Source organism: Pleurodeles waltl, chromosome 10 (genome assembly GCF_031143425.1).
Source record: "Pleurodeles waltl isolate 20211129_DDA chromosome 10, aPleWal1.hap1.20221129, whole genome shotgun sequence".
NCBI classification, from domain to species: domain Eukaryota; kingdom Metazoa; phylum Chordata; class Amphibia; order Caudata; family Salamandridae; genus Pleurodeles; species Pleurodeles waltl.
In genome coordinates this window covers 862,547,050-862,570,262 of record NC_090449.1, presented here as the reverse complement: position 1 = coordinate 862,570,262, position 23,213 = coordinate 862,547,050, and the positions used below count along the sequence as shown (strand labels likewise).

Genomic DNA, 23,213 nt, shown 5'->3' with positions numbered 1-23,213 from the left:
CACGCCTCATCCTCGACATCACAGGCTGCAAGCACATCTCAGCCCACCTAAGAGACCTACACTGGTTCCCCGTCAACAAGAGGATCACCTTTAAACTCCTCATCCACACTCACAAAGCACTGCCTACCTCAACGAGCGACTAACCTTCCACACTCCCAACGGTCAACTCCACTCCGCCAACCACGCTCTCACCACCGTCCCTCGCACCCACCAAACTACAGCTGGTGGGAGATCTTTCTCCTACCTCGCCGCCAAGACCTGGAACTCCCTCCCCGTCCACCTACGACCCAGGACCTGTTGACCTACAGGAAATGCCTCAAGACCTGGCTGTTCGAGCAGTAGTACTTTTCCTCCCCCCGGCCTCCTTTCAGCGCCTTGATACCCTAGCAGGTGAGTAGCACGCTCTACAACTGATTGATTGATTGACTGACTGACACAAGCTCTGGCCTTTCCTCACAAAGTCTCCCAAAATGTGAGATTTAAAAATATACAATTTCACATCTTACACTGGGCATATCTTACCCCGTGCAACTTAACCAACATATTCCTACATCAAACTTAGTCTGCCCCAGATGTATAGCAGATGCCATAGATTTAAGACACGTCATGGTCATACCCCACCCTTCACGACTACTGGCGAGTCATTCACACCGCCCTGCAAGAGGTCACCACACTCACTGACAAATTCTTAGGAGACCAGTGCCCATGGCATTTTTAAAAGAAGTAAACAACATGCCACCTGTTCATGATTTGCCAGTTTAGCTCTTCTACTAGCTACAAGAACAGTTACACTGCATTGGAAGGACCCACTAGCTCCGTCCCTGAAGGCATGAGTAGCCCTTCCTCATGAAGAGGCTTGGCATATCTGTAAGCGCACTCTCTCCAGAATGGGATTCCATGATGCTGGAATTTGCCCAGCTTACCACACCTGATGACCCTCCCCCTGACCGCCCAACAGCAATACCCACTGCCTAATCTACCACTTTACAGACCTCCCTTCATCCTAGTTTATTCTCCCATACCTGAGCAGCCTCCAAACCCCGCCAGCCCCTGAGCTATACACCAACATCTACGATGCTGGGCCGCTCTCAACTGCCTCCCCCTATTTCCATTATTCCTCTTCCCAAGAGCATGCCTCTACCTGCCCTTTACAACGTCATTGTTTCCCCCTCCCCTGTTCTCGTTCATAGTATTTTATTGGGCTGACTGATTCCGTAACATGCTTTACAAATGAACAATAACACAATTTCTGGTCAACTGCCCTGTACTCTCTGGTAGACGAATACAATACAATGCCATTGTTAATAATGTGACTCATTGTATGTACACGAAAAAACCCCAAAATAGAATCTTATAAGAAAGACGAAAATAAATACTCTGTGTGGGTACACTACGAAGCAAAAGAGGTGAACATATTAAACAAGATCATAGCAACATTTCCTAAGAAATAAACACATGCACTTGGAATATGCAAACCCTCTGGCACTAACCGATTTATATAAAGGACACATGTAGAAACCCCAAGCTTTATAGTGTACATAAAAGAAACTTGGCATGCACAAATATGTGCAGAAAATACCTTTCTGAGTTCAGTTGCTCCCATCAGGATTAAGATGGGCCCCTAATATGGGTGCCAACGAGAACGGGAGCAATTATGTAATGTGGGAGAGGATAAATTAATCAGATGAAGCTATAGTGATATATTTTTACTAATTAAGGGTAGGTAGCACAAAAACGAAAGCAGATGTAAGAAAAATACACCCTGGCAAGGAAGGCGGCAGGCATACTACATTTTGGTGTTGCACTGGCAAATTCAGCAAGCTGTCTTCTACACAACGCACCCCGGCACAGAACTAAAACTCCAATCACCGTTATTTGATTATGATAACACCAGCACGTATATCCTTTACCCACGAGCTCTTCAGTGAACCCTACCTTGGAGGGATGTTACAAACCCTCAGGTTTCAGATGCGCGCTTGTGCCGGTTCAATGTCAGGCAAACAAATTCCGTCTTTATAGAGCAGGCGGTATTTAAATAATGATTGTTTTGGGTCTGTGATGAATTCACTCGGTGAAAGAGCCTGTGCTCGTTTTCTTTCACTCCCAGCAGTATCCTCGGAAACTTTGTGCAGCAATAACCTCAACTTTGAAATGACCCATTTATAGTGTCAGACGCTGCATTTGCTTGCAGATCCTTTCTGTCTTTGTTGTATGAAGTTCACAAACTTTGTAAAAGAATGTGGCATGGAAATCTGTTCCCGACAACCTAAGTGCAAATCTTCACCCGCAGGCACAGCATTATACAGCAAAAGACAACTATTTGTAAAATAGGTTAACTCTGCAAGAAACAAAAACATTAAATGCCAGAGTGCAAATAAATGCCCGCCCCATATAACTGCTTATTTACAAGTGCAAGTTATTCCCTTTTGCTAGGATTATTAGACTTTATTATTTTATATGTATTAGTCTTGTTTTCTTCTTTGTCAAATGGACTTCTTTTTCTTCTAAGAGAATGAAGAATACATTTCTTTCAGCCAATTGATCAACAACAGAGAACCGTCTTCAAATTCGCAAACATTCATTTGATGGCCAAGTGGCCTGTTCAGCCTTTTTAAAATGTCTAATATTGGAGGCTCTAGACTGAATAGGGAAGAACAATTTAGCTCTTTCTCTGGAACACAATACAATTCTGGAGAAGCAAACAGGTAACGTTTTTCTCTACCCTCTGGAGTGCTATGAGGAGATGGAAAAATGATCCTTGCAGACTTTCCACAGGACATGACCTGACATATCTGACCTACAAAGACAACTATAGCATAACTCATATACACCTGCGCAAAGGGGACATCAAACTGGAAGATGGTACCTCATAATGGAACCCACTGTACATACAACGTGATGGACTACCAATATCTAGATGGTGGCAGTTTGTACAATTGCAAAGATTAACTGTCCTATGGACCACATGCTACGAGATGACCTGCCGTATTGGAAAGAACGGTGCAGGTGTCTGAATACCAATGCTGAGTGCGAAGATTCTTACTGAAAACATATACATCGACTTCCACCTCTTAGTTTCTGAGAATTGGAAGCTATATTCCCTGTTTCAGTTATGAAACTGTAACCCGTATCATTTTCTAAGTATTCTATGAAAATCTGTTTGTGAAAATATACACAAAAATATTTGTGACAAACCAAATATGCCTATGCCACAAGTTAAATTATTCTTTGCTTTCACGTGATAATACACAACAGAAGGAAATGAAAGACACAAAAATAAATCAACAACCAACATTTTTAATTTTATCTTGTTGCAATAGACAGCTCAATCGTCTTCCCATCGCTTATTAATCTTTTAGGTCTTAGCTGTTCCCTCCGGTTACCCTGCTTCCTTATTCTTCCCCAACCCCTTCATTAACACCCTACATCATTTCCTTATATGCTCTGCCATTATATGATTCTTTTTATTTCTTTGACATAACAAATGCAGTACTGACCCTCTTAATTCCAAATGAAGTCAGAATATTAAGCAACTATTTTAGCTAACTTTTGCTGGATTATTTTTGTTTAAATCTTGCACGCATAAAAGAGTAATTTCAAATTTTTTTTTAAAAAGTAGTCATTCTAGGTCTCCTCGTTAATTTTGAACATGTTTTTCAGGTTTTCTGGTTCAGACATTACTATCGGTAATCTACGCAAGTCCATTTTCAATTAGTATTCCTCAATAGGTGTGCACCAGGCAGGCAAGAAGAAAAAGTGAGGTGGAAATATAAAATGCAATATTTTTTAAAGTGGAAAATTACCTTCCCTAACATCTCCATAACATTTGGGCCTGTTTAACAGCTTTCCAATCCCATTTGCATGCTTACTCCAATTTTTTATAAAGCAAATGTATGTTCAGAAATAGGGTGGGAAACAATATCTAAGTTATGCAAATAATCCCAGCGGAAGGCTGGGCTGAACCACACCTCCCAGCAGAATGTGAGGAAGGAGGCCGCCCACAACGCGCTTCCGTGCGCGCATCACTCAGCACTTGGACACAGGGACGGAAGGCTGGGCTGAACCACACCTCCCAGCATAACCTGAGGGAGGAGGTCACCCACAACGCTCCGCCGTGCCAAATGCGCCTTAATTGGGACTTCTGCTTCCGCTGTGCGCATCACTCTGCACTCGGACACGGGGCGGAAGGCTGGGCTGAACCACACCTCCCAGCAGAACCTGAGGTAGGAGGCCGCCCACAACACTCCGACGCGCCAAAGGTGCCTTAATTGGGACTTGCGCTTCCACTGCACGGAACGCACCCAGGCGCATGCTCAGACAAAGACCGGACCAAGAGAGGGCCCGTCAGCGACCGACAGAGGCTGGGCTGGGCCCACTCTGTTGGTTTTTAACCTTTTTTCCATTATGTTTTATCTTAATACATACTCATTGACCTTTTAAACTTCCCTGTTATCTAATATACAGTGAGTTAAGAATAAGACCTGCAACCAGGACAGATTCAATACCACAAACTCAGGCTTTTGGGTAACACAGCCATAGAGAGCAGACAACTACTTTAGGAGGCAGTAAATCGATAACCTAATTATGTGCAAGTGGAAAATGGGGGGACAGAAGGCAGAGACGGAACCTGCCTGCACAACAGTTGACTCCTTCCTAGTTAGAGTGGTAGGGTTAATCTCAAAGGAAACTGACCTCGTGGAAAGACACTCAGCCCTGGGGGCAGCTGGATTGGGAGATGGGATGGGGGAACTTTAGCACCACATGAATATACATCAGTTATTCACCCCTCAGCTGACACAGTGTATCTGATGAATGGAGATTCCCAGATAGAGCCAATGACCCCCACAAGTAAAAACCCCACAACTCAAAGTCAGTCACCCATTATAAAAAGAAATATTAACCTGGGCCCTACCATGGGTGAAAATATGTCATCTACTGACTGGAAAGATCTCACATTCCTCCTTGATAACCTGCTTAAACCTATCTATACAAAGCTGGATAAATTGGAAGAGGAGGTGGGAAACATTCTGGAAATCTGCCAGAAACTACCCTTGCCAACGTTTTCCCTTAACCCCAAGAACCCTGTGATACAGAATACTACTCCTAATGTGACAGGTCATTCACATGTATCATAGGGCACAGATACCTTAGATCCGCAATTAACTGTATTGAGCACTAATCCCGGGGCCCCTATACAAGGGCAGAAAAGGGAGGCCCTAAGTAGAGTCCATCCTAGTCAACCAAGGGTGGCCCAAAATATTGATCATCCTAGTGGGTGGCACATGGCCTTTAAGAGCAGACCACCGGGCTCCACTCCAGATGTCCCACATCCGATACCAAACCTTGCAGCTCCAGGACACTTCTCCTCGAACCCCATGAAAAATGGCTCCGCCCGCCAACACGTAAGAGAAGAACTGCCTATTGTTAATCTACCCCCTGAGTCTTGCCCCTATGTTATAATCATGACCAAAGTCCCCCCTCTATGGTCTGATCAGAGTGAGCAAATGGGTGACCTGAAGAATAAGGTTATGTACTGGTTGGCGCAGAACAATCTTTTCTCAATGAATGATGCCCACCATATAATCCTAGCCCGGAGAGTAGGGTGGGTGAGCCCCTTTGGGAAAGATCATGGGGGGGATTGTGTAATTATTAATTTCAGAAACCCCTGGATGGTGAGGGATACCCTGTGCAGGGCCTCTTTTTGCCCCCAAGATAGAAGCTCCTCTGAATTGTTCCCGCTAGGTATATTTTATAGACATTTGCAACCGGGCCTGTCAGGATGTAGATCCGTGCCCTGTATGCTGCCACGGTCTATATTGGCATACCCAGGCCCGATCCCATTAATAATGCACACTTTACCACTCCGTTACTACAAAACAATAAATAGCCGACATTAAGTTCATTGTCAGATAATGACTGGCTGTTATGCAAGAGGTCTGTAGCCTGCGAAAGGAGGAGGTTAAGGGCAGAGGAAACAGCCATACATAAGATGGCTACGAGCCCTAACAGGATATTATTAGTCCAGCAGGACAAGGATGACAAGGGCGTTGGGGATACAACAGAAAATGGGGATGTGGAACCAATTGAAGTAGCTCCAAACGCAGTAAGCTTTGGTAGGGAACAATCAGGGAAGCAGGAGCCTGTCGATAACACCATTTGGTGCCACTATTTTGCTACATGGAATGTGCAGGGCCTATGTGGCAAAACTGAGACTGAAGACTGGGATTCATTAATCAGTAAGCTAGATGTGGTTAGCATCCAAAAATCCTGGTGTACCTCACCTGCCTATGTGCATGGATTTAGCTCACACTCACTGCCAGCTATGCCATCGCCATCTGGGAGGGCCAAGGTGCTTATTTCTAATAAACTCCCTGTAGTGGTTAAAAAAACCTTTATGGAGACCACACATTTCCAATTGCTGTGGCTTTAGTACAAGAATAAGCTAAATATGGTTATAATTAACTACCATAATAACATCTTTGACGCCACCCAATGTAAGGGTTGCCCACGCCCTGAATCAAAGCCTAAATACGTTTCTATACCCCATCAGCTCCAATCCCATTATTATTTGGGCCAGGGATTTTAATATCCAGCCTTGCACCCACACCTCTCCTCGGTCCTGTGGACTTACTGCCCCCGATGGGACAGGATTTGACCATCTTTGCCACAATGAGTATAGAGAAGCCCTTAATTTGATGCTGTCCACTTTTGACTTAACGCTTATGGAACGTAAGCACGGAGTTTCCGACATAATAATCCCAACTCATAGGGGCCCCAACTCATCCTCCGTCATAGACCACATTATTTTGTCATCCTTTGCACTAAATGGCCGCGACACACCCTATACTGAGCTGACCCTTCTTAGTGATCATGATCCGATTATCCTCCCTACGTCCTTCTGGGGGCCAAGGGATGTGTTTTATACTACCTCAAATCGGATCGAAGTACGTAGGACCACGGGTGAGCCGCAAATGGGAAGATATTGAGCCTTCTGATATTCTGTGGGATGTTACATGTGGCTGCCCAAATGAACTGGTTACTGCCTACAGGAGGATATTGAGGTACCTATGTTATTAAGATGTTTTGACACAATCACCACTTATATACAAGGGCTCCTGACCTACAGTTCACAACATAGACAACCTTTGCATAAAAAGGGGTGGTTCGACCAGGCCTGCACGAAAGCTAGGAGGAATCTTAAACTAGCCCTGCAGACATCTCCTAGAGACCCAATAGTAATTAAGTCCCTTCTAATAAAATATAAGAAGACACAGGAACAAAGGAAAAAGGAATTAAGGGAAGAGGCATGGTCCAAACTAGCCCTGGCAACAGAGACTAATAATATCAAACTGTTTTGGGAAACCATTAATGCCCCCTTCCTTTCAGAATGGATGCCATCACATCTGGGCTCAAGTGTAGGACTGTGTAACATGGGTGGCCCACTACTCAGAGGTTTTCAAGGAAGGAAATGGGTCGTAGATATAACCGGGCAGATCGAGCTGGGTCAACCTTTTTTCTTTTTAGAGATCACTACAGATGAGGTTCACTCTGCTATCTTACCTGATGCTGAAGGCAAGGCCCCAGGATGGTGTTCCAGTGGATGTCTTTAAACATAACATTTTTTTGGGGTACCAATTTTGACTGGAATATTCAATTTGGCCATATCTGGGGACATCCCGCTGACATGGTACACATCCATTATTATACCAATATATAAGAAGGGAGATAAGGCCAACCCTAAAAACTATCAACCAATTTCTCTGCTGGACTGAAGACATTTAGTACAATTATATTGGAAAGATTAAATGACTGGGTCATAGAAATAACATCTTATCACCGGTACAGTTTGGTTTTAGGAAAGGTCTGGGAATCATAGAGCAATGTGTTAACCTAGACCTAATTATAGGAAAGTATACCAAGGATAAAAAGGTGCCCTATACCTATGTTTTGCAGACCTCAGTAGTGCTTTTGACCTAGTAGAACATGCTCTCTTATGGCCTACTCTTATTGAGTTAGGCGCGCCCAGGTATATCATCCATTTTTTGGCTCTCCTGTATAGAGATCTGACATGCAAAACTCGTTTTGACCAACTTGGAGAATGCACCACCTCTTTTAAGATAGGTAGAGGTATTCGCCAAGGTTGCGTCCTTGCCCCGTTATTGTTCTCTTTATACCTTAATGGGGTAGTTAAACATTTGCAGGGTTTACAGGTCGATCCCCCGTAGGTGGCCAGACGTCCGGTGCCTGCCCTACTTTATGCAGACGATGTTGTCCTGATCTCCAGAACACCCATGGGGCTCCAGATGTTAATGTGTGGATTTGAACAGTTCATGTCATCTAAGGGTATGATGATCAATAAATCCAAAACATTTACTATGGCCTGTGGCAAGAAGGTAAAGAAATGCAGAAGTTTTTATATTCAGAATATGGAGATTAGCACTGTCAACTGCTTTAACTATTTGGGGTATTATTTTCTAGCAATTGGAAAGTGGGACCAGCTGGTTTGTTCGGGTAGGAACAAACTTATAAGAAATTCAAGTGCTATATTCAGATTTGCTAGTAAACTAGGGAGTCGCCCCATAGGTACCATGTTGGACATTTATAGGGCTAATGTTGCTTCCACAGTTGCGTATGGTGCCGCGGTGTGGGGTTACACCAAAAGCGCTCCCCTACAATTAGAGGAGAATTGTTTCCTAAAACGCATGTTATGTCTACCCACATCAGCCTCTAATTGGATCACGCATCAAGAAATGGGCTTAAATTATTTGGAACATGTGCTACAGGTGAGACCCCTGCTTTTATGGCATACTATATGGTCTAAGGAGGCCACTGGTTTTACTAAAGAGCTTATACTAGACTGTATGAAACTGTACAATGCCATGTGTTTACCCTGGATAGCTTTAATTGAATCCTCCTTTAAATCTGTTTTTAACAGATCTATAAAAGATAATCCAGAGGATGTGCTGTCATAATAAAAAAAAAAATCTATCAAGGACACTTTTATGATATTTAAGGAGAACGCAAGGAAGCTAACTGAATCTACTAAAAGCACTGTTGGTCTTTACTTGTCTTATTCATTAGATGCAAGTAGGTTTGGTTATCTTTCCATAGTCACCAACATGCAGCACAGGTTTGTGTTAATTAGACTAAGACTGGGTATTGTGCACCACCTAGTAGCATTTCCTCAAACTAGGCATTGCCCTCTAGAGACAGATAAATGCCCTTATGATGCAGTTAGCAAACAAAGCACTTTGCATTTTGTCCTATTCTGTAAATTCTTGGAACATCTTAGAATCACTTATCTTAAACCACTTTTTAATGTACTTAATATAATAACTTCTCAGGAAGCACTGGAACTCATGTTAGCCTTAGACTCCCTGAATGTATGCTATAGGGTGGCAAACTATATCCTAAAAGCAATTCATGTCAGGAAAAGTCTTACTGCACTCTGAAATTTGTTTTAAGCACCAACTGTATTTTATCTATTTTAAATTTTACTTCCCAACCTTTTTATGAGCTCCTTGTTTCATGTATTACTGTTCAATTGTATTTTATTATGCACTTTTATGGCTTACTCCGGTATAGCCAAATAAAGATTATGAACTGAACTGAACCCCAGCTACACCTTTCTGAATTTTTATTAACTTGCCAAATGTCACTTAGCTCCTCCATCTAAATGTCAGTATACCCTTACGAGCAATAAACTACCACTAAAAACCCACCATATTCCTGGGTCTTCTTTCAGAATAAAAGTTTATCTGTGGCTCTATTGCCCCACAGATCACAAGCCTGTTAATGCCAGGTCTGACTGCTGTGCACCAAAAATGTAGTTCTGAGCACACAAAAAGGTGTAAATTGAACACAGAATATCAAATTTGTCTGCCTACTGTTAGACTCAGCGCTAGCGTGTGTTTGAAACTACTTAAAGACTATTTTTGATTTTTAATTGATATATTGACTTGTGTATTGTGGATTTTTGTTGTTTTGGTCTTGTTTTGTTTAGATAAATATTTCCTATTCTTCTAAACTGGTGTTGTGTCATTTTGTAGTGTTTTCATTAAGTTACTGTGTGTGTTTTGGTACAAATACTTTACACCTAGCACTCTGAATTTAAGCCCACTGCTCTGCCAAGCTACCATGGGTGTAAGCAGGGGTTAGCTGATGGTGATTCTCTTTTACCCTGACTAGAGAGATGGTCCTTGCTTGAACAGGGGGTAACCTGACTGTCAACTAAAGACCCCATTTCTAACACCTACTATTTGTTATTTTTAGAAAATCTGTTTTTATTCATTTGAACTACAGAATGCTTATGGAGCCAATAATCCGGCCAAGTGGTGAAGCCTAAAGGTTCTGCATGCTTAAATATCGACTTTCATTAACATGAACTCACCTTCTATTGAACTGTCAAACAATTTGCCCCACTGTGCACAATGTATAGAGCCACCGCCAGCCCAGGGAAAACAGATGAGTCTGGAAACAGCATCAGGCCTTCTATAGAAGCAGGTCACAAGTTTATCCATTTTCCTGTGACAAAAGTACATGTATTAAAAACTGCAGATGACTTTTGGAAATATGATACATATAAAAACTTTATATGCCCATCTTTGCAATTCTGCTAAGCAATATAGGAAAACAACATCTGAAAAGCAGAGTGTTCTTACAGGAATCCTAAAATCCTTTGCAATTTGTACTGATTTAAATTCCTTTTAGACTTTTACTGTTGATGGGATGTCTCATTTACATAACATGGTAACCCCAAACAGATGGTAGCCATTTAATTACTGCACCTATCATCTTCGATAACTCAACTATTTAGTTTTGTCATGGACCCTATGTGACCCATATATTCTTTATAGGGAAATTACTTTAATTGTATATGTACAATGCCTTTTAACTTTCGGAATCTTGCCAGAGGCAATCCAGGTTTCTGACAGTGGCTAAAACTCAGCCTGGGTGTGGAGGAAGTCAAGGATATTGACTTTTATACTGTCAAGTACCCCCGAGTTATACTGCCCTTCTGTGCTAGTCTTACATAATCCCCTTACCCCTGTACTAGTAATCTTAGTTATGACCACTAGTTTCATGTCAACTGCTTTGCTGTCGAGAGGCTCGAAAAAAGTGTTAGTGTTTCTCAAATTCATAACAAAATTTCACTAATGCGATGGAATAAGGTGCAGGGAAGGGGGGGTGCAAAGATGGTAATGTTTTCGTCTGCAAACCTCACAATTGTTTTTTTCGAAACATTAAAAGCCTTTTAAGTTTTTTTGCGAGGCCTTCTAAACAAAATGTAAAGGGAAAAATCCTGCAAAGGTAGATGTTGCCACTGCGAACCCCTACCGTTTGGGCAAGGACTTCACATCCAAACAGTGACTCCCGAGATCCCCAACTTGGGCTCATAAATACGAGGGAGACATTTTTTGGAATAACAATTGGCCGATGTTTATTAACACAAAAGGAGAGAATTAGAATTACATGGCGCATCAACATTTCATAAATTGGTCATCAAATACCCCAGGCATCACCCTTTAAGTTCAAGATCGTCCGTCTGACTGTCACTCTGTTCATGGTGCTGGTCCAGCACAGCCTCATTCCGGAATGTCCTTCAAGGTCTGCTACACAGTATTTGGTGGCAACTTGGCTCCCCATCTTGTTACCGATGGGTGGTCCCTATGAACTTCCGAGTTATAACTGTCGTGGCCGCCCACTGCTGACCCCCTGCGGCTCCTTTGTCTGCTCTCCTTGTCCCTGAAGCATCCCCAGGACCTTGCCTGCTCCCCTTTGTCCCCGCCATGAGGAATCCCAAGGACCATGTTTGAGCAGGCCTCTTTTAGGCTTTTGTCTTCCGGCCAAACTGAATTTAATTCCGCCACCCTGTGGTTTTCCGACCACAGGCAGTTCCATCCAAACCAAAACCTACAGTTCCAGGGCTCCTACTAGCTTCAGAAGGAACATGTCCATGTCAACTTCCAACACATGCACCCCATCCTGTCCGTAGTATCCTGGTATTTTCAGTTAATGAACCCATGCCTCACCAAACCCCAAGAGTTTGCCCTACAGGTTTTTGCCATGGATATGTTCAGTTTCTATCTGGATCTTTCTAGGGCCCCCTGGTCCTGTGCCCCCCTCCAGTGCGGGCTAACTATGATCTCTGACCATAGGAGGTCAGACGGGTGCAGCAACTGCGATATTGCCGTCAAGCCAGACATTAATGCTTCCAAGAGGTCGTTCCACATCGGGTATTAGATGGGCGCACCTCATACCTGGCCTTCCCAGCCAAGTTACATCTGTGCTCTTGAGCCAAACTAGTCCATACTCCTTTCAAGCTGCTGCCCACTATTGTGCCCATGTGATGTAACCAGAGCCTGCTCGTGCAGTTGTTCGGGCCTGTTGGAAAGAAATGACACAACTTTTAGAAGCCAGATGTAGCGTGTGTAGGCATCCGATGACCACTGACCTATCTTTTTTTTTATATGATCTTCCCCCAGACATTTTGCTGCTGCCATAGTTGAGGTGCCAGTCTGAAAAAAGTGTGATCCGAATCTGTCAGGCAGAAGCCTTGCTTTGGCCAGGGCCATCTTAAGAACGGCTATGAACTGGAAACGGGTGAGAAATGCTGCGTCCTTGTGGCAGAACAGGGGGGACCCCTTGGGCATCCCTGGCAATGTATAAGCCCTCATGCAACAAACCAGACAGCATGCTACGTTCTCTATGCAGTCCAGCCTAAAGTGTATATCTTTTCCTGTTTGGTCTATCTTGGATAACTGCAGGTGGAGGATCATGTGATGTTTGTGCATAAGCAAATCACTCCTCCTTAGGCATGGTATCCCAGGATCGGATTTGGAGGGAGCAACAATTTTGCTTATGCCATAGGTTCCAAAAAAGGCAAGAGTAAAGGATGCCTTGAACATGATGAGTTTGTGCCCCGAGATGCAGATGCCCCGGCCTTGTTCTACCCAACCCCTTCCTGGCTGCCTTGCAAAAGAATGACTTGGTGGGGTCTATCCCAGACGCAAACTTTGCCACTAATAGGCCACTAATGTGAGCTGTGCCCAAGTGTGTGCTCTACCGTCTTTAAATGCCCAATTAATTACACATCGAACATCTGTTTCAGAAAGTGTGCCCTAACTTGACACGCCGGTAACCCCTTGAAAGGTTCCCTAACACTTATGATATCGTGCTGGTGTTTTGCTGGCTAGTGCATTGTCCATCAGAAGGTTCAAGTCGGGTTGACTGGCTCCCACAGCGTCTCTGGTATTGGGGTCCCCGTGGGATCTGCTTGAGGAGCTACCTCTCTTATACACTGCCACTGAAAGCGAGACAGAGCATTAGCCACTGCATTATCACATCCTGATATGTGTCTCGCCATCACTGCTATATTTCTTTTGAGTTCACATTCCACTAACGTACCACTGCCGGGCAATGCGTAGTGCCTAAATTTACCACTTGTACCACCCTTTGGTTATCCGACCACAGCGTGATCTGTTTGTTAGTTAGCCATTCCCCTCATAGAGAAAAGCCCACTACAATGGGGAAAAGTTCAAGGAGGGTCATGTTTTTTGCCTTACCATTCTACACCCAGGATGGTGGCCAGCGGCCCGCGTACCACTTGTGCCCAGGACTGCCAGGAAAGCTTCCCCCCGGCTGTGTTGATAAATAGTTCAAAGTGCTCTGGTGTCACCATGGGTCTCTCCAAATGATTGTCCAGAGGAAGGAAAGCCACTGTTTAAGGTCCTTCCTCACCCCTCGTGTGATTCTCACCCTGTGATGTGTCTCTGTCATGCCCTTGCATAACCATGCTAATCTCCTTTCAAAAAGTCTACCTGCTGGAATTACCCTGCCTGCAAAGATGAGCCGCCCAATGAGATGTTGCGGGTCGCCCAGCGTTGCCTTCTTTCTTTCTAGCGAGTCTCCTATTGCTCGCTTCAGCTTGCACACCTTAGCTTGTGGCATTCTGCAGACCCCGTCCAGAGTGTCTAACTCTATCCCTAGAAATGACAGGCATGCTGTTGGGCGCTCTGTCGTTTCCTGCGTCAGCCGCACCCCCAGGTATCCTGCGAGCTCCTGAAACCCTTGCAGTATATCCTAGGCTTCTGTTGTACCCTGTGTCCAAATGAAGAGAAAATCGTCTATCTAGTGGGTGAGCCAGACCTTCTTGCAATGCTCACCTATTGCCCACTCTAAGAATGTGCTAGAGATTTTGAAATATGAGCATGAGATGGCGCATCCCATTGGCATGCATCTGTCATAAAAGAATGCCTCGTCCAACTGAAAACCTGTCAATAGGCAGAAGGCAGATTCTATGTCTGTCCTGCCAGTAAGGCAGCCTTCCCTGCCGCTCTGGCATCGTCCACTGTTGGATAGGACACTGAGCAGCTGTCCTGTGCTAGCCAGTCATTAACAGACTCACCTGGTGCATATGATAGATGATGGATCAGCCTGAATTTGCCTTCCTCTTTTTTTGGGGACCACCCCCAGTGGTGATACTACAAATGTGGCCATTGGGTTGAGGGTAGGAAACTGCCACCCTGCCCAGTGCGAGCACCTCTGCCTGGCCATTGTTTGGTTATCCCTCAAGGATTTTAAATTCTTGCACAGGCAGAGCTCCAAGGGGTCTCTGTAAGGATGGGAAAGCCCCGCCTGAGATCGTCAATTAGTAGTTGCCTGTCCTTTACTTTGCGGTATGAAGCCAAAATGTTTGTTAGCAAAGAGGGTCGCCGGTGCCTGGGGTCCCCCCTTGTCCTTATTCTGTTCAATTTTTTGTTGCTGTGCTCTTTCCTTTCTGGATTCCCTTTGCTTTTTTGCAATCAATTGCCGGGTGGGCCCCCACACAGTTGCCACAGCTATGCTTAAATTTGCAGGATTTTCCCCACCTGCAATCATCTTTGTCATACTTCCAGTGTGAGGATTTTGATTTTGCCCCATGTGTCCCCTGCTTGCATTTTGGCCTTGCTGTGTTGCTGAAACCCCTCTGTCTTTACTTTGCTCCGTGTCTGGTGAAAGCTATGTTCCCTGTCGCCTACCCCTTACCTTGCTGCCACCATGTGATTAGTGAACCCTTCTAAATCTTGCTGGTCCCATTCGATGATAGGCCATATTTGCCTCTTCTCCTTGAAAACCTTTGTTGTAACATAGCCAGGCCTCACCTTAGTATTTTTGGTGTGCCGCGTTCACACGCTGTTCATGCAAGAACAGTGCTGCCACACTTTCAGGGAATGTTTCCACAAACACTCTAGTCAGGGTACAAAAGACATTAAGTCGATATTCTATGGACCTTTCAACTCTTGGCGTGCTCCTGCCCCGCCTATCCTCATCCTTTTTTGTCTTGCACGGTCAGATCTAAACCGGCACGGCAGACCTCAAGCAAGTAAAAGGTATCAATAAATTAACTAAACCATATACGTTCCTTGACTGTTAGGAGGATCATACTAGCTCGGCCTGTCTCTCTGGCCATTACTGGGGGTCACAGGGAGATGGCCTGATATACTTGCTCACCAGCTTGCCTTCTCCACTTTTCTGAGCTCCGCCGCCTCACCATGCTTTTGTGGGGTCTGGCCCAGTCTCTGTTGTAGTATTACCCTCAACTGCTTTCTCTTTGGCCCTTGTAGCACCATCCGAGGGGTTGTCCTTATCCTGCTCTGTTTCTGCACCATTTCCTGTGTTACTGTCTACCACTTATGGCTGTTCCCTGGCTTCTCTACCTGTTCCATCGCGTTGTCAATCTGTCCCTGGCCTTTTTGGCCATTTCAACTGGAATGCTGGAACAATACTTCTGAACAGTCTTCTGGTGTTATTCTCGCTGCCCGTTAGCTCTGTAGTAGAATGTATGGGTGCCTTCCGCGCCCCTTTCGTACCCTAACATGGTGTGTCCGTATTGGGTAGTTTGAAGTACACCCGCCAATCCGGGTGCACCATTTTCGTGGTCTTATTGCCTTCCATGGGCTACTGTTCTGCCCAAGATAGGCGTTGTGTGTGGGCCCTTGACTGGTCCGCCTTGCGGAACGGCCCTCCCCTGAAATCCCTCTATTAGTGGTAGGAATTTATTGCAAAAGGTTTTGTGGGAACACTCTCCCAAAAAAACGTTAGTGACAATTTTCACTTACAGGCAAAATTTTGCAAAGGTGAAAGCTTTGCAACGCTGCAAACTAAGTCACCATCGCAAAACTTTAATGGCAAAATTATAATTTGCACATGCATAATTTAGTGTTAAATCCTTTTCAATACGTCCTGCACAATGTGGGAAAGGTGTCCACCCTAACTTGACTGCTAGCTTAGCCATCCTCTTGATCAGAGATGCCTAATTTTAATATATTACTAATAGCGAGGATGTCCAATGGTTGGCTTTGCTGGGATTGTAACATATAACCTCAGATTAGCATAGACTTTATACAGAAGGTGCAGGGTGATTCACATCTGTTAAAAGTATCAGTGGACTCACCAATGAGGCATGGTACTTCAATGACTAACATACGAAATGTAATGTTAAACTGCCTCTACATTCTGGTACATGTATTCCATTTTTGTTTTATGGCATTTTAGTTGGGATACATTAGTGTCCATAACAAAAGGTAAAATTAATATATCCATTAGAAAGTACCTACTACAGCCAAAACATGTACCTCCATTGTATTCTTGTGCATAAACACTATATCCAACAGTGGGCATGGCAATACCATAAGTATGTTTCTGAAGAGTAAATGCAGGGGGCTTAACACAGACCCCAAACGTGGACATGCCACTTCATAGTTGACCAGTCACTCAGCAACCAAAGTGCACGATACCGCAAATCAAACACAGTAACCGAATTCTGCCTAGAGCATACCAGCTAGCACTTCTGACCTTATGATTCCGCTCGATGCAGCAGCAACTAGCTATTACTAGGACTTTGACACAATGCTTCAATTCCATTCACAAAAACCTATCCCAAATCATCCAACTCCTTCCTGCACCCCTTTAACTAACATTTCTAATTATATCCCCTCAATATAAACAGCAGTGCGGAGTTTGACAGCTCGACACAGTCATCGGGATCATACATGAAGAGAAAGAGAGAAATGACTGATAATTTATGCCATTAGGTCAATGGTCCCCTTTTCAATGCATGTCCCACCCAGCTTATAGGAATGCAGCAATTAGGGTACCATTACAGTTTTGTCAAGCTAATTCACGCATCTGGTGTAAGGAATAACACCTACCCCACTGGTGTTATGTGCGTGTTGTAGTCGGGAGAAAGCTGAATATACATCATTTGTGACGTAACAAAATACAAGTCCCAAAGCAAGCATACAATGTGCCAGTGTCGCTAAAGACAGCGCTTACGCAAAAAGAGCATGTGTGAAGTGGCCATGATGCTCCCTTTCATGTGTTAGTAAGCTACTGTCTATATCCTGCTGTCAAAGGGATTAAATCTTACCTTGTCTCTCAATCCTGTTACCTTTTATCCTCAAGAATCCACAGGGTTCCAGCTAACTAAAGAGTAAATGTATTTTTTTTCTTTTTTGGCACATCAAATGCATCTTACGCTCAGCTGGTCCTTTGTCTTACAGCCTCTTCCCTGAATAGAAGCCTTTACATTGGCTCCTTCCATCTCCATGGTGTACTTCGCCATCCATTCTGGTTCTAGTTTTTTGCATCCATACAGATTCAACATTTCACGAAAAGTGAGCGTCCCGTATAGTAAATGGGTTGAAAATGCTAACAACACAACATTGAGGTACATTTAGAGCTCTGCCGTTTCGCAGCGACATAAGAATAGCTTGTAACTTATTTTTGTATAGTATGTCATATAGCACTGCTACCGCATCTAAGCACTGTAAGTGACAGATGTTACAAATAGCCAATTTAATATATTCAATTTAGCAACTTCAGAAATATATAAGGCTGATTCTGCCTAGCATGGATTCAAATTCCTAACCTTCAGTATTCTCAAAAGGGCCGTCTCACAAGACTGCAGGCATGAAAGCTGTTAACATACTGGAAACCAAAAGGTAATCTCATGACATGTAATTTATAAACACCAGCCAAACTATCCACCAGGGTTCCACCTGTCTATACTGGTTTTGGATGTCCTTGATAACCAAAAACTTTCAATTTGCGGTTGATCTTTATGGATCAGCTGAGCCACATTCACAGCAATTGAGAATTCGGCAGCAGGATGGGCGTTCGCTGCTCAAGGTCAGTCTTAATACCATTGGCTGTGAGGGAGGCCAATGTAACACACGTACTCATTACACCACCAGACTGCAAAACAAAAAGATGCCAAAAAATACAAGGAAATAATACTTTTTTAGCATCAACTCTGTGGAACAATATCTCAAAGAGATTGGCTCTCCTGACCTCTATTTTAGAAAGTAGGTGAAACGCCGCTTCAAGGAGCACTTCATGCAAAGTCTATAAATGCTGGTGCTTTGCTAGACATCTCTGGTCAATCAGACTAGAACCCCCTTCCAGACTACACACACTCCACAATCGATTGACTGTGTTTAGCGCTCTATTGCTTGTCAACTATATTTACACTTTAATAATTCCAATAGACATGAGAGAGCGTAGCTTATATAATCTATATTAACATTAAATGTTTATGAATTAATGTGTGATAATGCCACCTAGAAACTGTATTAGTAATTTTGCTTGAATATGCACCTGAAATGTGACCACGGGAGTGGCTACCAATGAAAACATAGACTAAAAATGATGACTAAAATGTTTATATTATGTTTAACTAAATGATTACGTTATTGAATCTGTGCTGAAATCCTTATAGGCCTTAAGTTAGCATGAGCCGGAGCTTAGCTGCTTGGCTCTCATATTAAATGTATTTTTCTATCTTGCAGTGTGCTGACTCACAAAAGGACATGACCCCGTATGTTTTTTCTTCAAACTAGAAGACGAATGTAACCATACTAGATACGTTCCCTCAACTTTTCCTTGTTTGCAGAATAATGTTAAAACAAAATGAAACAGTGTAGATTAATGTAATGTACAAGGTCATTCAAACTGGTGAAGACAATGGAGCTACTGACCAAAAGATATGCAAAGAATTACAGAAAGAATAAATCATACCGGACGTGCCACCTCTGAAGATATCGAACAGGACAACCAATCAGAGACTTGTAAATCAATATAGGGTGAAAGAGTAGGTGACCTAGTGTGTTTTCTGATAGGTTAAAGATAGTGGGGTATAACAAATGTCCAATAGAACTTTGGGGGAATGTACAATGAAAAAGGGATAAAAACCCATGACACAAGAAGCCATTTAGAATTAGGTAGGGAATGCTATTGATTTTATCCAGAAACTCTGTCACTCTGTTTGGTGACTTGTTGGTTTACTTAAAACCATCCTCACCCTTAGAATTGTTCATTTTACACTTTACCTCCTTATGAGGGAAGTGCCCTTTTGCCCCGGAGCTGAGTTCTGACTGATGGCGAATTGACTGATGTCCTGAAGACGAAGACTAAACCTGTGCGCTGACCTAAACTTTGGAGGGTAATTATGACAATGCAATTGTGATTTGTCTGTTTGCTTTTCCTTTCTAGGTACCAACTGCTTACTTTTTGACAGAGACCATAGTTAGATGTTTTGCAAATTGGTGTTCTAAATCGTTTGCATGAAGCCCAACATGCTAATGCTAATCAGTGGTTAGGACAGGTGTTCACTAAACTGACGCAAATAGACAAACAACTGAATCTATGCTTTGTTGAACTGACGCATTATTGACACTCTGCTAAATTTGATCTATGTTCACGCTGTGTTATGTTCTGATGTTTGTGATTCTCGCTTTAATGAAATCTTACCAAAGTTGCCATATCGTGACTATGCTATTATGTTTCCTGGTGTTGAGATCAACGTATCTGCATTTAGATCTGTAATCAATAGGGAATAAAACTCATAAAATTCTACTAAACTGGTGTGGTTATTCATGGCTGCAAGGTCATGGTAGAATCTTGAATTGATTAATGACTTTGACTAAAGTGAAATGTATTGTCATGATAAATATTGATGATATTATTGACGTATTGATTGACATATTGATTAGCTATCTCGTCCTAAGGTGTCCCTCAACTGGGTCAAAAGATTCATTGGCCTAAAACGAGTCCTGATGCGTAATAAATTATCATAAAGGGACGCGTTAGCAGACACATACATGCATCTATAGGGGTCAAAGACCTTTGTGTACCTGAATATGGCAAGTGAAGGCTGGAAGACGTTTCTGTCAGAAGAAGCCACATACGCTGATGTCATTCACCATTTATTGGTGGGGAAAATAACCAAGGACGTGTTTAATTGTAACGTGAATTATTATAACTGACAAACAAAGCACACTCAATCTGAATGAATACATTAAAATACAGAGAAATATAAGCACATTCAATAGTTTTGAATAAGCACATTCAATAGTTTTGGCAATTGGTTCTTAATCAATAATACGTCTATAGACTTTTCTCGCATAATATTATAGAAGGAATGCTGGAAAACTATACATTAGCGGTGCAGGAACCCGAGAATCAATGCAACAAGATAGTGGCTGAAGTAAGTCTGTCATTTTAAACAGTGGGGCTCGCTGAGCCATAAATTATTTTTGCTTTGACTAAACATGGTCGCAGAAATGTAAGTCAAAGAAAAGCAGGGATGTGTACTTGCTGGTTAATTTGAAAAAAACACTTCGTAAGCTTCAAACGTTGAAGTAATGTTCCTCCGTGCACTTGGAAAGGAGGTCAGGGTGTAGGAAGAGCATCGCCGAGATATCGCAACAGAAGACAAGCAAGGAGCAGCACTGGTAGGCGAAAGCTTAAGGCTTTAAGGCACCCCACCTGCTATCTGAAGAGCCCCCTGTCCCCTGAGAAGCCATACGTAAACCCGTAAAAACGGCTTCACTTCCTGCAACCGTGACGCAAGTATAGACCTAGTGGCTCACGGCACCACGGCGCGCCTCAGCTGTCTCTCCGGTACACTGCAAGCACAGTTGTTACTGGTCTGCTATTATGTTAACACGGGAATGTAACGGCACTGTGAAGAGTGAAGAGCCGGAGTCAGGACCGTGATGGATGTACTCTGAAAAGGAAGAACAAGCCTTCATAACCTATTGCAAACGTTTTTGGGTGTGACTCCTGACAAAATGAAATGGTAGTCTGGACCACCATTCCTATCGCTTGAAAGAGCTACATTTTAGGTGAATGTGTGCATGCCAACACTCAGAATGAAGGTACCTAATGACTGTAGTGTGCTGACCCACTTACCCATGCAGCATGCACTGTTGAGGGTAAGTAATTGATGATAACACGCCAACAGACCAAGGAATGAAGAGAGTTGAAAGAAAGCCCTGCAGTATACTTGTGCGATTCTACATGAATCATTTATCGTTTAGTTAATTAAAACCTAGTATAGGTGCTACATAAACGCATAAACAAATACATAACACAGTCTATGTCACAGAGGTGCATTGTTCAATTGGTTTCCACAAAACTCCACCACCCTTTGCTGCATTCAAGTAAATTTCAGATCAAGCGCCGAAGCATTAGGTAACCAATTGGATCTAACTGAGATAACAAATATAACTGATTGTGTGGCAATCAAATAATGAGCCAAGGTTGTGCACAATAAATACACACACCCAGACCTTCTTGGCAGGCACACCTCACACACTACCGCACAAAGGCATACTGAGTGCAAAGCAGGACGATGGCATTTAATTTCCCATAAAGAATTATAACCACGTGAACATAAAAAAATAATAAACCAAGTGATAAAAATGGATAGGAAATGTAGTTTTTTTGCAGGTCTGTTGGCAGCCAATGGAAAGTCTCTGCTGCTGCTGTAGCAGATCCAAATATATCACAGAGAGTCGCCATATCGAGGGGGTAACCAACTACATTGGGCATAGCCAAGACAACAAATTCATAAGAATAGCGGAGGAATACATGAGTCAAGAGTATGGTCTGGACCTGAGACTCAAATCACCAGCCACAGAGTCACAAGATTTGACATGCACAATGAGCAACAATTATATAATAAAATCATAGTTTTAACCAAGTTCATTTCTTTGATTATTTGTGTTTCAATTTGTACATTAGATTACAACTGCAGGGATTGACCTCTATTAAAAATAAGTATCAGAACATTAATTTAGGAACAGTTTAATGTGCACTGCAAATAAGGCAAATACTGTAAAACATTGGAAGTACAATTATAGTCTATTAAAACATACACACTTGAGGTTTTTGTATAGAGTATATCCTTAACTAAATTACTTTAGTGTTCTCAAATTGGACAGTCAGCAGAAATGAGCCACAGTGGAGTAAATTAATTTGTCTACTATCACACCTTTTGGTGACGTTTGGAACCTCGTATTTAATCCCAGGTTCCCTGATCAGATATTCTGCAATTTAGCCACTCGACCAATATCTCCTTCTGGCAACAGTAATCACCAAAGACCAGTGGCTGTCTTTTAAAAGATAAATGAATACACTGTGCTCAATAAAACCGACTTGATAAATGCACATGCCACATTCTATTTCAACCAGTGCTGTAAAGAAAGACTCCATGCAAAACATTCGCATGGTTTGGTATCAAAAGAGGCAACAATCTGAAAACAAAATTGATAAAAGGCAATCAAGAAAGAACATAGCTTAAATATGCATCTGAGCTGCTCTCGAAGGTACACTATATTTGTATCATGCTAATACGAGATTTCCCTTGATGTAAATGCAATATTGCTATGAGAGGACCAGACAACCTGTAAAGTGAATTAAATAGATCAGCAATATAAAGAGTTCACGGAGATCGCACGAAGATTGCTGATTACAGACCTTCATTTGGACAAGTGTGAAGTCCCGCTGGTCGCAGCCTTTGCACATTCTTACACTAATGCGTTATGCGTTTAAACTCCAGTTTCGATGGGCAAAGTTCAAGAGCAAAGCCCATTATAGATTATTAAGTCCCTACATAGCGCGATTGTAAATTGTGATTTAATAAGCAGGAAACTCCAGCTTTGTCATCCAATAACTGAATGGAAGGTATTCGAGTAGCGCCTCGGGTGTTCAGATCCGCAGCCCCTAGCCTGGCCTAAGATACACGGGTCAGTCAAGAGTAATGCTTAAACTATGTATTGCTTACCCACCTATACCCAGCTTCACCAGACAGAGTATCCAGAGTATTTCAAGAACTGAGTCCAAATACCAAAAATCCAGCTGGTGAGAGCAAAACACCTAAAGGGTTT

General features: G+C 42.9%; 1 protein-coding gene across 4 annotated transcripts in view; it reads right to left on the bottom strand.

The window, feature by feature from the left end:
* OLAH (oleoyl-ACP hydrolase) overlaps positions 1 to 20,900 on the bottom strand; it is a 97,856-nt gene extending 76,956 nt beyond the window's left edge. The window contains exons 1-2 of one of the 4 annotated variants that reach the window (XM_069211585.1): positions 20,809 to 20,900; positions 10,391 to 10,524 (exon numbers count right to left, since the gene is read on the bottom strand). In XM_069211585.1, the coding sequence (XP_069067686.1) occupies positions 10,391 to 10,524; positions 20,809 to 20,846 (172 nt within the window). In that variant the 5' untranslated portion in view covers positions 20,847 to 20,900. Of the gene's footprint in view, positions 1 to 10,390; positions 10,525 to 20,174; positions 20,272 to 20,634 lie in introns of those variants that run through there. The other 3 variants (XM_069211586.1, XM_069211587.1, XM_069211584.1) reach the window with 3 other exon arrangements.
* Positions 20,901 to 23,213: the final 2,313 nt, after the last annotated feature.